The sequence below is a fragment of the Haliotis rufescens genome, unplaced genomic scaffold, assembly GCF_023055435.1.
Source record: "Haliotis rufescens isolate VD_foot unplaced genomic scaffold, xgHalRufe1.0.p SCAF_24, whole genome shotgun sequence".
NCBI classification, from domain to species: Eukaryota; Metazoa; Mollusca; class Gastropoda; order Lepetellida; family Haliotidae; genus Haliotis; species Haliotis rufescens.
In genome coordinates this window covers 4,892,058-4,906,524 of record NW_025963935.1, presented here as the reverse complement: position 1 = coordinate 4,906,524, position 14,467 = coordinate 4,892,058, and the positions used below count along the sequence as shown (strand labels likewise).

The following is a 14,467-nucleotide window of genomic DNA, read 5'->3' as shown; positions in this document are numbered from 1 at the left end:
ATAACCAACCATATGCACAGTTGCTGAGTAGAAGTAGAGGAAGGCACATTTGCTAGCCTTCTGTTTATCTGTCAGATACATTGTATACAGTTGATTGTTATGACGAGAATAATACATGTTTGCCAATAGGATTCGCCCTGGGGTCCAGCCTTGCCTCTGGAAACTTAGACCCTTGATCATGTCTGGGAAACAGTTCAGATCTTTATGCTACATTAGTATCTAGAGAAATACACGTTCATGCTGTCAGATTTGCCATTAAATGTTAAATGCTGACACACGAAATATGTGCAGTATTATATACATGTGCAATGCGAATGTATATTTTGTCATGATTGCGTAAATATCCAGGTGAGCGATACAGGCCCTAGAAGCTCCCCGCTGTGATAGGTGGCCACAACCATGCTTGGAGTTCAACTCGCAACCGACTGACAATTTTGTTTACAAACAAGTGATGACGCTTGTGACGCCGAATACACTTACCTCAGCTAATTATTATTGCTTTGTCAATTTGAATTCTATTACGTATCAACTATCATATAATTGGTACAGTAGGAATTTAAGGGGGAAGTTGGGTGATTTTATTATTTTGGTTCTACTCTTGGTACGCCACGCAAGCTTAGCGCGATTTAGTTTAAGTAGACAGGAACCCACGCTATTTATTTTATGTTTGTCTGCAATCTCGAACCAATCTGATTAAACAAAAAAAGTATATTCCAGAGCACGAGATAAGCTGTGTATTTGTGTAAAATACGCATTAAATATACTGAAATACGCAGACAAATCAAATCCTAGCGTATCAAATACGCAACAAAAACTATAAATACGCTCTTGAAATATAATTTAGGATGTTTATTATTAGATAAAACGATTGCATATGTTACAACTGTTATATAACACGATTGCAATTGTGTATCAGCCGATCGCCAAATTCACATAACGTCAGTTACATTCAGCCATTAACCAAGTCAACGAGCCTTAAGACCCTTGGTCGCCTCTTATATAATAACGACAAGCACAGTCGCCTTTTACGACAAGCATGGGTTGCTGAAGACCTATTGTAACCCGGATGTTCACGGGGCGATGGATCCACTGGCGGTGCCTAGAACTGTTTCCTCTTAACGACGCAGCTAGGACGTTGTTGATGACGTCAATCACACGTCCTTCACGAACTGATTCACATCAAACAATTAACGTAAATGGCATCAGGGCGTTTGTTATCCCCGTGGGCGATCGTGCCCGGCGTCGCACGCTACATATTAACAACTAGGTCAGTGGTCGCGGGGAGTAGCGAACTGTGTCATCACACCCAACAGCGTTGATCGTTGTTCATGCTTTCAACCACTGGTTTGCCGTTCCTTGACTTGACTATTTACGGTAATTTATCCGCAGTCTAGCTGAATGTGGAGTAAAAACAACATTCACTCACTGAATTCCAAATATGATAATCAATAAAGTGAATACACAATGCCATTTAGAAAGTGGTCAAATGTAACAAATGTTATATTTGGGATAACACTTTCTTAGTAAAGTACAGATTCTAGTACTTTTGGAGGGGGGGTTGAGTTCCGTACGGGATTCGAACCCACACCTGCGAGGGTGAGGCACCTATTCGCCAGCACACAAAGTCAGTGATCTAACCCACTCAGCCACCGAGGCTTCCACAAAATGAAAGTCCGACAACTGGTAGTCCAGATCACGTACTTTGAGTACCCCCCTGACAAGTGTAAATTGGCACGGCTCCCATGGCTATGAGCTATGAATAGACAATGCCATTTAGAAAGTAGTCAAATGTAACAAATGTTATATTTGGGATAACACTATCTTAGTCCCGTACGGGACTCAACCCCCCCAAAAGTACTAGAATCTGTACTTTACTAAGAAAGTGTTATCCCAAAAAAAACATTTGTTACAAACTCAATATAGTGTGGGTGAGTGAGTGAGTTTGGTTTTACACCGCTTTTAGCTTCATTCCAGCTACTTCACGGCGAGGGATACTAGAAATAGGCTTCACACATTTTGTCCATGTGGGGAATCGAACCAGTCGGCGTGATCAATGAAAAACAAACACTTTCAAATTCAAATTGCAGATGTATTATGTCAAAAATTAAATATTCGGCAATAGTCAAGTTGGACCCAGAGAACTGTTTAAACAATCATCTGTTAATCTGAAGCTTTGTACCTCAAACTCCACTATCCCGATACATGATTTTACACGATGGAGCATTACCTTTCACTTTGTATCGCCATTGTTGTATAAAGGCACTCACTCCCCTTGTCTCGAAATTGTGATAACTTTTCGAGTTGAGGGATCAATTGCAATTTCGATAGTCATTTTGTATGGAATGTATTTCAGACATTACAATTACAGGGTTCTATGGGTTTCTTATATCCGGAGCTGATTGTTTTTAGAAGCACGTAGTTGACAAGCCTGTGCATTGCTTCAAGTTGTCATCCCAACTTGTGGCGGCGGGGCATGGACGGTTGTCACGCAAATGGCCCTGGAAACACGTCGCATACACGTTGCAAGATACGCAAGACTGGTAGTCCCCATCCACCCGTCCGCTACAGGAGGTTATACACGGGTTCACGTAAGGCGTCGGGCTGGTAGTAGTCGGCGAGGTAGTGGTCGCCGAAGTCGTTGTAGCCGATGTTGTCGTAGCACTGGTTGTCGTTGTTGGTTCTACGCATGTTGTTGATGTTTCCTCGCAGCGTTGTTTGTTGTTGTCCCACATTAAGAAGGGAGGGCAGTCACGGACGTACATGTTGTTGCTGGTGCATGTGAGGTATTTCTTACATGTCTGGCACCACTGGTAGTTTCCAGTGCTTCGACCCGAACAACTTGTGATGCATGGGTTAACGAAAGGCGTTGGGCTGGAAGACAATAGGGAACAACTTGTGATGCATGGGTTAACGAAGGCGTTGGGCTGGAAGACAAGAGGGAACAACTTGTGATGCATGGGTTAACGAAGGGCGTTGGGCTGGAAGACAATAGGGAACAACTTGTGATGCATGGGTTAACGAAAGGCGTTGGTCTGGAAGACAATAGGGAACAACTTGTGATGCATGGGTTAACGAAAGGCGTTGGGCTGGAAGACAATAGGGAACAACTTGTGATGCATGGGTTAACGAAAGGCGTTGGGCTGGAAGACAATAGGGAACAACTTGTGATGCATGGGTTAACGAAGTCATTGGGCTGGAAGACAATAGGGAACAACTTGTGATGCATGGGTTAACTCAAGAAATTCAGTAAATCGCGTCAATGGATTGTCTGGTCAACACCCAATTGTTTACAGGTTGCAGGTGGGGTGGGATGGGAGTGGACAAAATGAAAAGTGTTCGTCCCTCATCACTTTTGTTTTCAATAAAAAAAACAAAAAAGACGACCGTCACTTTTGAGAAACATTGCCAGAAAAACATTTAACTTCTTTATGCAGCCTCATCGAACCTGGACAAGCAAACTTAATGACTGAAAGCGGAATAATAATCACTCTGCCGAGTGACTTGTCATGAATGAAGCATGCTGATATCCAAACACCATTTTTTTCTCCTTACACGGGGCGGTCGGTTAGACCAGTGGTTGAAGCGTTCGCGCGTCACGCCGAAGATCCGGGTTCGATTCCCGACATGGGTACAATGTGTGAAGCCCAATTGTGGTGTTCCCTGCTGGAAATTTTTAAAAGCGCCGTAAATACCCCACTCATTCACTCTCTCATTATCCTTACGCCCTACTTGATAAATAGAGAATTTTCTGGGATGATATTGTTAATGTCAAGTCGCTGATCCATCGAATGTGCGTGAACATACAGTCCAAGATTATTGTTGCACTGTCATGGCGAGGCGCGCGAGCGTGTGTGTGTGTGTGTATGTGTGTGTGTGGCTGCTTGTACTAGTCGCGTCCCAGATTAATGCACTGACATAGCGACGCGTGCGTGCGTGCGTGCGTGCGTGCGTGCGTGCGTGCGTGCGTGCGTGCGTGCGTGCGTGCGTGCGTGCGTGCGTGCGTGCGTGCGTGCGTGTGTGTGTGTGTGTGGCTGCTTGTACTAGTCGCGTCCCAGATTAATGCACTGACATAGCGACGCGTGTGTGCGTGTGTGTGTGTGCGTGCGTGCGTGCGCGCGCGTGTGTGTGTGCTTGCGTGCGCGCGCGTGTGTGTGCGCGCGTGCGTGTGTGTGTGTGTGTGGCTGCTTGTACTAGTCGCGTCCCAGATTACTGCACTGACATAGCGACGCGTGCGTGCGTGTGTGCGTGTGTGCGTGTGTGTGTGTGTCTGTGCACGCGCGCGTGCGTGCGTGCGTGCGTGCGTGCGTGTGTGTGTGTGGCTGCTTGTACTAGTCACGTCCAAGATTATTGTACTGACATAGCGGCGCGCGCGCGCGTGTTTGTGTATGTGCGTATTGATGTGTGTTAACACGAATACCCCACTCAGACACAGTATACTGCCTCCGAGCCGACCAGGCCTTGTTTTAGCCCCTTAATGCCGAGCGTCAGACAGGGTAACAACAAGTACAATCTCTTAACGTCTTTTGGTATGGCACTACTGGGATCGAACCCCGGATCTTCCGCTAGACCACGGAGGCGGTCCATTACTTCAGGTGAAGAAAGTGGCGGTAGAGAATGCGTTCAAGGCAACCAGAGCTATATGTGTAATGCCAAGGAAACAACAACTAGCATAGTAAATCCATCGCTATATATAGCAAACAGATGCACAGAGAAACCCCGCCGGAATATCCCTTGGTATCATATGCTTATAAAGAACACTATTATCCTATCAATGTAAATGGACCAGTGGCCTCTTCGCGGAATAAATGTAAATATATTAAGATTACAATATTGTCAGTATATATAACAGCAAAAAAGGCAGTTCACAAAATAATTACATTTTCACATTTATGCTGGTTGAAAGCTTTCTCCCCGATGGACTTTTCAGGGGAGGCATAGCGGTCAAAGGAGTTTCTTTTCGCTACTGATCGACAACTTTCAAAAATATCCAAGCAACATCATGGAGTGGCTCGGTCATTTTATTACCGCCTTCGCCATGCTTGTGGATTTGACACAGAGATAAATCCATGGTACGATCCAGAATATGTAGAGGGCGTCATGGAAAATGATAAATACACATTTTTGGGGAAATAGGCCCGTATACAGTCTCAGACGTATCCGGGCCAACAAACCTGATCTTGTCCTTTTTGATAAATCCAATGAAATCATTTGTATTATTGAATTTGCTGTCCATTTTAACACCAGTGTGATTGACAAGATTCAGGAAAAAACATAGCAAATATGCAGACCTCGCTTTCGAAATGTCAGGTTTGCATCCCAAGTTCCAAGTTGTCTGCCTCCCCATTGTTCTCTGTGCCTTAGGTTTGGTACCTCTCCATTTGTTGACTGGGAGAGTACCCGGGTTTGCTACCAGGACTACAGCCCTTCTGACAATCTGGGTAATGAGGAAGGCTGCAGTGATGGGGAGTCTTCACATTTTTCGAAAAGTTCTGGGTGGGTTTGACTGGGCAGCGCTTCCTGGGAGAAGTCCCATTCGCTGTCTGGGCTGCGTGTAGAGGGGGCGAGGTCCCTGAGCGTATCACGAGCCTTACCACGCTGACTGTGCCAGGATCACCCAAACCCTCTTTGATGCATTTAAAAAAAAATTAATCTGTACATAAAAATAAAGCGACAAAACCCTTTCCATATCCAATAGAAATTTCTGCATAAAGCAGAGTTCATTGTACGATGGACGACAGGTCGCCACATCCCGACGTCGACGATTGTTGGTCATTCTATCGACCACTGGCATACATATCCAGGCACGATTATTAACAGGCCGATGTCATGCAGCTGGGCAATTTAAGTTTATGGCACAACACAACACACAACCAGTAAGGGAGGAAGTCCATATTGACGAACATCGTGTAACACTTTGGTGAAACCAGCGGGAAAAGGTGGACTGCTGTCAAACGAAATAGGACGAATCTTGGTTCGAACTCAGGGCAAGCGGATCCTGGTACCGAAAAGAAACAAAACACCGGCCTCACAGATCACCGGGGCGCATGTGTACAAATGGAGCAATATACGTTTTCGCCTGATCACTTATCATTGGAAACATTCATGTTTTTGGTTTGGTTTGGTTTATTGTTGAACGCCGCACTCAGCAATATTCCAGCTATATTCGACGGCGGTCTGTAAATAATCGAGCCTGGACCAGACAATCCAGTGATTGACATCATGAGCATCGATCCACGCAATTGGGATCGATGACATGCATCAACCAAGTCAGCGAGCCTGACCACCCGATCCCGTTAGTCGCCTTTTACGACAAGCAAAGTCACCTTTTACGGCAAGCATGGGTTGCTGAAGACCCCGGAATTCTACCCCGGAATCTTCACGGGTCGGAAACACTCATGTAATAACACGAATATTCTTTGGTACATGACAATAACATCGCGTCCGGTCACAATGGCCTGTTAAAAATTCAACGAAGAACGTTTGGTTTGATATAAACACTTAAGAAAAGCAACCAAACACAAGACGAAATAACAGTATTCCCCAAATTTATTCATGTTTGGAAATGGACGTTTAAACCGAGGTCCATATGAAAATCCGGTCATAGAGTTAGTTCATGCAAATGGGCAATAAAGGCTGATCATATGTTTCAAAGGTGTAGCTGTATAGTAAATACCTAAAATTAGTTCATATCAGGATATCGTATGCAATTCCGGTCATTATTTCTTATTGTATTTGCGTTTGATTCATTGGTGAAAAATCCGGCTTTTGGTCATGTGTTACCTCCCCATGTTACACTCACCTTGTTGGGATTGTGGTGGTGGCGCTAGTCGTCGTGGCACTGGTCGTGGTCATGCTGGTAGGTAGTGTACAGGTCGGACTATTGAACTCGCACTGTTTGAGGTTGTCATCCCAGATCTGACGCGGGGGGCACTCTCGGCGGTCCCGCAGCAGCCCGTTGTCACACGTTGCATAAAACCGACACGACACACATGACTGGTAGTCCCCGTTGGGAAGCCCCCTACAACTGCTGATGCAAGATGCTCCAGTCTGCCTCTTCTCTCGAGAGAGGACTGCTGAAAACAGTTGAAGGTATCAAATTAGTTCGCGGTCAAATAAACACCGATCCCAAGCTCCTCACAGCGACAGCCCGTTCGCGGCGCTCTCTATACTATCACTGCCACTTGTCAGAACTCCGCTCCGTGATGTGTGGCCACAACCATGCTTGGAGTTGAACTCGCAACCTACTGACCGTTATGACTGCCGTGGCGCCGAATACTCTTACTCCTGCTAAATTATTTTCTCTGTTTATCTATTTAAATTCATTACAACTATCATGTAATTGGAATAGTAAGAATGTAAGGGGGAGGTTAAGTCATTTTCCGTTCGTCTGCAATCTCGGACCAACAGATCAAACAAACACAAAGTTAAATTCATATGGGAAATATGGTCAGTCGTGAACCTTTTCAAAAACAACTACGATGACATTCCGAAAGACATAAACAAAAGTATTAACGTTACTACATTTGGGTTTAGAGGGCACATTTCACGATTCTTGTAATGGCCCCGCCCACACTGGTGGCAGCAATGCTACCGAGAGTGCAACGAAGGTGTCACGCGCTGTGCAGGAGCTTGCCACCGATCTATGGTCAAATGGTCGGCCACTTAATATTATTCTATTATAACATTTCAAAGTCAAAACTCGAGTCTTTTAGTCAATGAAACATCGGCCCAACATACCAGAGGGTAGTTCAGTTCATAGCACAATCTCATTAAAATCCGATCTGAGTTCTCGCTGCCGCTAAACAAAGATCTAAGAACATCCCATTACGGGTCACGACAGAACGACCTTTCGAACGAACTTCGACTGACCATTGAAATTACTAACAAGAAGTCGACATCAGCCAGTTAGAGAGCAGCTTTCTCGAGCCTTAAGGCAAACGTTTCAACCTGGCGACTTCCATTTCAGACAACGCTTGAAAAATATGTTCTCGATTAAAATTATGAAAACTGAACAAACAAACATTCCAGGATGTCTAATGTATGGTTGCGATGGTATAGCAGTGCTTCCCGTGTACTGTGCAACGCCTATTCCGTTCAAATATTTTATCCCACGGAAGCGAGAGAAAGACGATGATTTTGACGGAATCAGTGGTACGAACCGTTACTGTCGTTCGGAATACCCCGTGTTAAAGTTTTCCAGGTTGCATAATTAGAAAAAAAATTCCGACTGTCACGACTGATCTGGTAAGCGACGCTTTGATTGGTCGGATTAAAGGTAGTTCTAACGTGACCCGTAATGGGATGTCCTGAAATCTTTGTTTAGCGACAGCGAGAACTAAGATCTGATTTTAATGAGATTGGTTCATAGCAGTGAGTGCTACATGCGTATTTCATGTAAACTGTGATATGTGGTTTCTTATTCTGACGTTCATCACGACTCTGACTCCGACTACGGTTACAATGGTGCAGGCAGCACGAGGCACGTCTATGGAGACGTGCTTGCACCTGACAGATCTGGCTGATGATGGAAGACGAGTATACCACCTCACTGTGAACGTAGGTAAGCGTTCTGAAGGAGGGTCGTGTTGATTGGCGTGCAGTAATATTGTGGTGGTCTATCACGCAACTAAAAAATGTATGGTGTCGTTCATGCTAACCTCACATCCGAGGATTATAGGATGAAAATTGCTTTGCCGTAAAATACCTCCTGCCTAAGTGTATAATCAGTAAACGCTGTTAGTTTGAACGATTTTCGCGACAAAGGGTTTACAATAAAGCAGTCTGTTTTCTTCGGATTATCTTTTAAAAAATGCTTTGTTATGCACGGGTGTGAGTGAATAAGCTTGACGTGAGAGGAATGCCCGAAGTGATGCAGGTCTCAGGCGTTTATCACTTGATGAAACCCACGAGCACGGGTTTGCTTACAAACCTAGACACAACGAACTCGAACCAACGATCATACGTTTCTGGCGTGTCCAAGGGACGCAACTCTACTCTGCGAAGTGCGGTGCCTGAGACGACTGGTTCACCCGTGCCCCGTGTTATGTATGTGCATCAAAGTTAACATTTCATAGAGGACGGCGTTGTTTTATTTATATTTTTAAAAATATGATTTATTGATGGAAGGTACTGAAATGTATAAGTTGTTTTTTTTAAGTGATGAAACACTATTAATAAGATACTAAGTATTTGTTGTTGTTTTTCCTTAATAGGAGTGTTTGTTCCTTAATAGGAGTGTTGGAATAGTAATAGGTGTGTTGGCGAAGGTCAGTACGTACCATTTCCTTCCAAGCTGAAGCCATGAACGCTCACACTGACCATAGCCAGTGCCATCAACGTGTAAAGGTAGTCCATTTTGTCCGATATCTGCAACATATGTCACATTGTGTTATTGCAAAATTGCCCTAACAGCTAAAAGCAACAAAAATGTTCCACAGTTATTAGAAATCTCTGCCAAAAGCAAACCCCATTGCTCGAATCCGACTATCCGGGTCAGAAAAGGTCTTCAGCAACCCATGCTTGCTGTAAAAGGTAACTATGCTTGTCTTATGAGGCGACTAACGGGGTAGGGCGGTCAGGCTCCCTGACTTGGTTGATGCATGTCATCGTATCCCAATTGCGTGGATCAATGCTCATGATGTCAATCACTGAATTGTATGGCCAGACTCGATTATTTACAGACATCCGTCATATACTTGGAATATTGCTGAGAGCGGCGTTAATCAACAAACCAACCAACTGTTTATGAATCACTTTAAAAACGTTATGACATCAGGTGTTCGCGAAAAGGGGAGCATATCCTGCCCCAGTGGTGGCACACGTAATATCACACGCAAGGGCAAGGCAATTATTTGCGGAAAAGGTCATGTCTACCATAAAAAAACATTTTGAAAGCTTTGCGTTGGCCTTGGATGTTGCAACCCTGATCAACCAACATTTGAGCAAGAAAACAACCCTGTTCCCTGGCATTGTACGAACAGAGAATGAGTCCTTGATTGTTTGGCAATGTCTCGGATTAGGTGTTTCGAGTTTTCTTTATCATAATCGTTAGCAAACTGATTGTCCATTCGCTGTCTCTTAAGGTCGTCATGATGTCATAGTATTTGTTGTGCCGTCACTTCCTATCACGTCAAAAGTAACGATGTTCGCACTTCGAGCTGAAAGTGCGCCACAGATCTACTGAGGGGCAAAAACAACTATAAGTCTCAGTTGATTTTATCACATGTTTCATTTTCATTTGAAAATATCTGAATTTTATCAAAATTATATCCTCAAAATAATCTGTACCGCCATTTAGCATTCAAAGAATATTTTTACATGGTTTTATTTAAAAAAGTATCATTTGATCTGAAACTTAAAAACTAAAAACTCATAATAGCATAATAAACAACTGCTATTGGGCATACTAACCATCTGAACTTTGAAAATCAATGCATTTGCTTTTTTCAGCACAAATTTCAAACATGGTAGGGGGCACGTGGTTGTTAATTCATTTTCTACCCCAGTCGTCCCTGCACCAATTCATGTTCTACCCCAGTCGTCCCTGCACCAATTCATTTTCTACCCCAGTCGCCCCTGCACCAATTCATTTTCTACCCCAGTCGCCCCTGCACCAATTCATTTTCTACCCCAGTCGCCCCTGCACCGATTCATTTTCTACCCCAGTCGCCCCTGCACTAATTCATTTTCTACCCCAGTCGCCCCTGCACCGATTCATTTTCTACCCCAGTCGCCCCTTCACCGATTCACTTTCTACCCCAGTCGCCCCTGCACCAATTCATTTTCTACCCCAGTCGCCCCTTCACCGATTCACTTTCTACCCCAGTCGCCCCTGCACCAATTCATTTTCTACCCCAGTCGCCCCTGCACCGATTCACTTTCTACCCCAGTCGCCCCTGCACCAATTCATTTTCTACCCCAGTCGCCCCTGCACCAATTCATTTTCTACCCCAGTCGCCCCTGCACCAATTCATTCTTACCCACTTTTACCCACTTACTGATTACTTTTTGTTGCCGGAATGAGTGATGGTTAATTGGACATAATCAAATTAAACAACAGTTCTTTCAATTTTCAATTACATAATAAACATTTAGTGTCTCCAGCCACTCTGTAATGTCACTGTACAAATCTAGAAATGATCAATTCATTACGTGCATCACCAGTGGAGTGTAGGAGACTTCAGGCTCGTTTTCACATCGTTATGTCTCTTATTCAGCTGGTAAAACTCCTCACACCACGAACGACACGTGCAAGTCAATAAAGATTTAGCAGGTTAGAAAAAACGTAAAGCATATAAAGTTTAGAATGTGTTTTGTTCTGTGATGCATGAGTAATGTGTAGGAAGCAATATCTAAATTGAACACTATTAACGTTATGATCCAATTTTCGGAAGAAAATAAAAGTTCTAAGAAGAACCTGTAAATCAGCTTTATTATCCAAAACTCTAACAGGAGATACTGCTTGGGTGAGCTTAAACGATATCTACATTGTAAAATTCGCTCCAATGAAATTGTTTCACAATGCTTTGCAGGTTACCATGACGTCACAATCAAATGACATCACTAATGGCTCTGCTAATTAAGCTGTTAGCAGTATATTTTTACACTAAGACACTGCTTATTACTGTCTACAAACTGAAAAAGTTGGAAGAATGATGTCAGATGATAAACAAAATCTCACCCTTCTGTCTTGTGATATCAAATATACCAACACTCGTATAAGTTTAAAACTCCTCGACAAGCCTCGGTGTTTTAAACTTATATTGACTCGTGTAGATATATTTGATATTAAAAGACACATGGGGATATTCTCCATGTAGTGTGGATGCTGAAGGTCCGAAGCACGAGTGGGATTCCAACTACGGACCGCCTCACCCTGGTCCCTGCTGGTTTCATGACTTAGCAAATATGAACTAAGTGTTTTGTACCGCCAAGGAAAAATACAATTCCTATCACTGCGTGTCATCATAATAAGTGAGGCAAGCCAGAGGCGATGCAGGTCTCGATGTGATGCACTTAGATCAAAACCAAGGGGACGTACTTACAAAAATCATAATCTGTGCGAATCTGGACTAAAACATCTCAATCATTGGATCCTGGTACGCCAAAGGGAGGCACCTCGGCAATTCGAACCCACGATCATAGGTCATTAGCGTGACTAAGGGAAGCAACTCTGCTTAGCGACGACCGGGCTTCCCGTGCCTGCTATTCGTGAAAGGTACGTAGTCGTTAAATCACAATCAAGTGAATCTAGATAATGATATCACTGTTAAATGAAGATGTGAAGATTGTTGTTCTTATCGCGTGGTCCGCAGGACTTAGAGGGTATTCTCGGCTCGAAGTTTGGGAGTAACGAATAATTGAACCGTCGAATTTTTCTCCAGATACATGTATGTATGCCTATGATCCTGTAGCCGTACAACGTTGGAAAGATGAAACATCAATAGTGGAAATCACTTTTACGCTAGAATAACGACAGTTTGCACAAGGGTATGGGAAGAGGGAAATACAGATCATTAATTGTCGTAATGTCTCCAATGACGGCCTTTGCAATATACCGAAGTTATCAAATTGCTACAATTACCATGCTTGATAACAGTTCAGAGGCTACACCAAAACGATTGTTATAAAGAACTTGTTGAGAAGAAGGTTGGTAAGGTGACGTGAGATGACGTGAAGTGACGTGCCGTGCCGTGCCGTGAGGTGAGGTGAGGTTATGTGAGGTTATGTGAGGGCGAGGTGATGTTATGTGATGTTATGTGAGGTGAGGTGAGGTGATGTTATGTGATGTTAGGTGGGGCGAAGTGAGGTGATGTTATGTGAGGTGAGGTGAGGTAATGTTATGTGATGTGAGATGAGGTAAGGTGAAGTGAGTGAGGTAATGTGAGGTGAGGTGAGGTGAGGTGAGGTGAGGTGGGGTGAGGTGAGGTGAGGTGAGGTGAGGTGAGGTGAGGTGAGGTGAGGTGAGGTGAGGTGAGGTTATGTGATGTGAGGTGATGTGAGGTGAGGTGAGGTGAGGTGAGGAGAGGTAATGTTATGTGAGGTGAGGTGAGGTGAGGTGATGTGAGGTAATGTTATGTGATTTGAGGTGAGGTGAGGCAATGGAAAAGTGAGGTGAAATGGGGTTTAATCGTGCGTTTAAGATAGCTTCATGTAGCGACGAGCAGCCCGTGTGTGTGTGGCTGCATATACTAGTCCAGACTGATGCCGGCTTATAGTGCTAGCCCACCTGACGCAACACGGATACAACACTCAGACCTGCCTTCTTTTATCCATACAACGTCGGACACCAGACACAGTAACAGCAGGTACCATTTTTAAAGTCTCTTGGCATGACGCGGCCAGTGATCGAACCACCGACCTTCCAAGTAAGGATAAGAATTTATGGATTAACAACTTCTTTATTACAATTAAGAGCGACGTTAGAACCTACACCGAAACGTCGCTCTTAATTGTAATAAAGAAGTTGTTCATCCATAAATTCTTATCCTTACTTAGTACTCCAACTTGTAAATGTTTATCAAAGAAGTCACAGACATTCCGCTCCCTGACAGAAACTATTCCTTGCACGACGCAAATGGTTTCAATTATTCAAGAAAATCAACATTCCTATGACAAAGAACTATACAGCACATACGATCGCAATACTATGGCAAAAGAGGCCGAGAATACAATAGTTTTTAATGTAATTATATTGAAAACAGATTTTTAAGAGATCATGATTATTTTGGGGGATGTTTTTTTCAGTATTGAAGACATTTCATAAAAGTATCCCCAAATATTTCATGATCCCTAACTTGTTCAGCATATATAAAAAACCCACAATAGTCACACTAACGTACCAGACAACTATGCTTGTCGTAAGAGGCGACTAATGGGATCGGGTGGACAGGCTCGATGACTTGTTGACGCATGTCATCGTATCCTAGTTACGTAGATCACTGTTGATAATGTTAACCACTGGGTTGTCTGATCCAGATTTACAGAGCGTCGTCATAAAAATGGAATATTGCTGAGTGCGGTGTTAAACAACAAACAAACAAACAAGCTCTTACGTACCAGCGCCTTGATCCAACTCACCTGCTCCTTGACAAGACGGCTCCTGCTGTAGAGATGACAAACAAATCCTTACTTATATACACACATGTCCGGCAGATCTTATCTGAATTAAAAACCTCATCACTGTTTCCTTCTCCGGAGATAGTCATCAGTGTTCTTTGGTTTTGTATGATTTAAATTTTCACCTCCCGGAAGGGTTTCGAAATGCTGTGTAATGACACATTTGGAGGTCAAATATAGACAGCAATCTCCCAAAGGGGTTTGCACTGACTAATGGGAGAGTTTATTGTGTCTTCTTTGCATATCTGTGCATCTGTCTTGTCTGTGGGAAGAAAAATAGAGTCTATGGATTGTAGATACCAGGGTAAATATTCTCTATTACGAATAAACGTTGAAAGTACATTGCGCT

General features: G+C 43.6%; 1 protein-coding gene across 1 annotated transcript; it reads right to left on the bottom strand.

Annotated features, from left to right (window-relative positions):
* Positions 1-2,075: 2,075 nt before the first annotated feature.
* LOC124123159 (chitin-binding domain protein cbd-1-like) lies at positions 2,076-14,095 on the bottom strand. Its single transcript, XM_046486428.2, has 4 exons — positions 14,080-14,095; positions 9,279-9,366; positions 6,800-7,073; positions 2,076-2,871 (listed from the first exon to the last, which is right to left on the bottom strand). Exons 2-4 carry the CDS (start codon positions 9,352-9,354, stop codon positions 2,406-2,408), a joined length of 816 nt encoding a protein of 271 aa, XP_046342384.1. The 5' UTR covers positions 9,355-9,366; positions 14,080-14,095; the 3' UTR covers positions 2,076-2,405.
* Between the last annotated feature and the right edge of the window lie 372 nt (positions 14,096-14,467).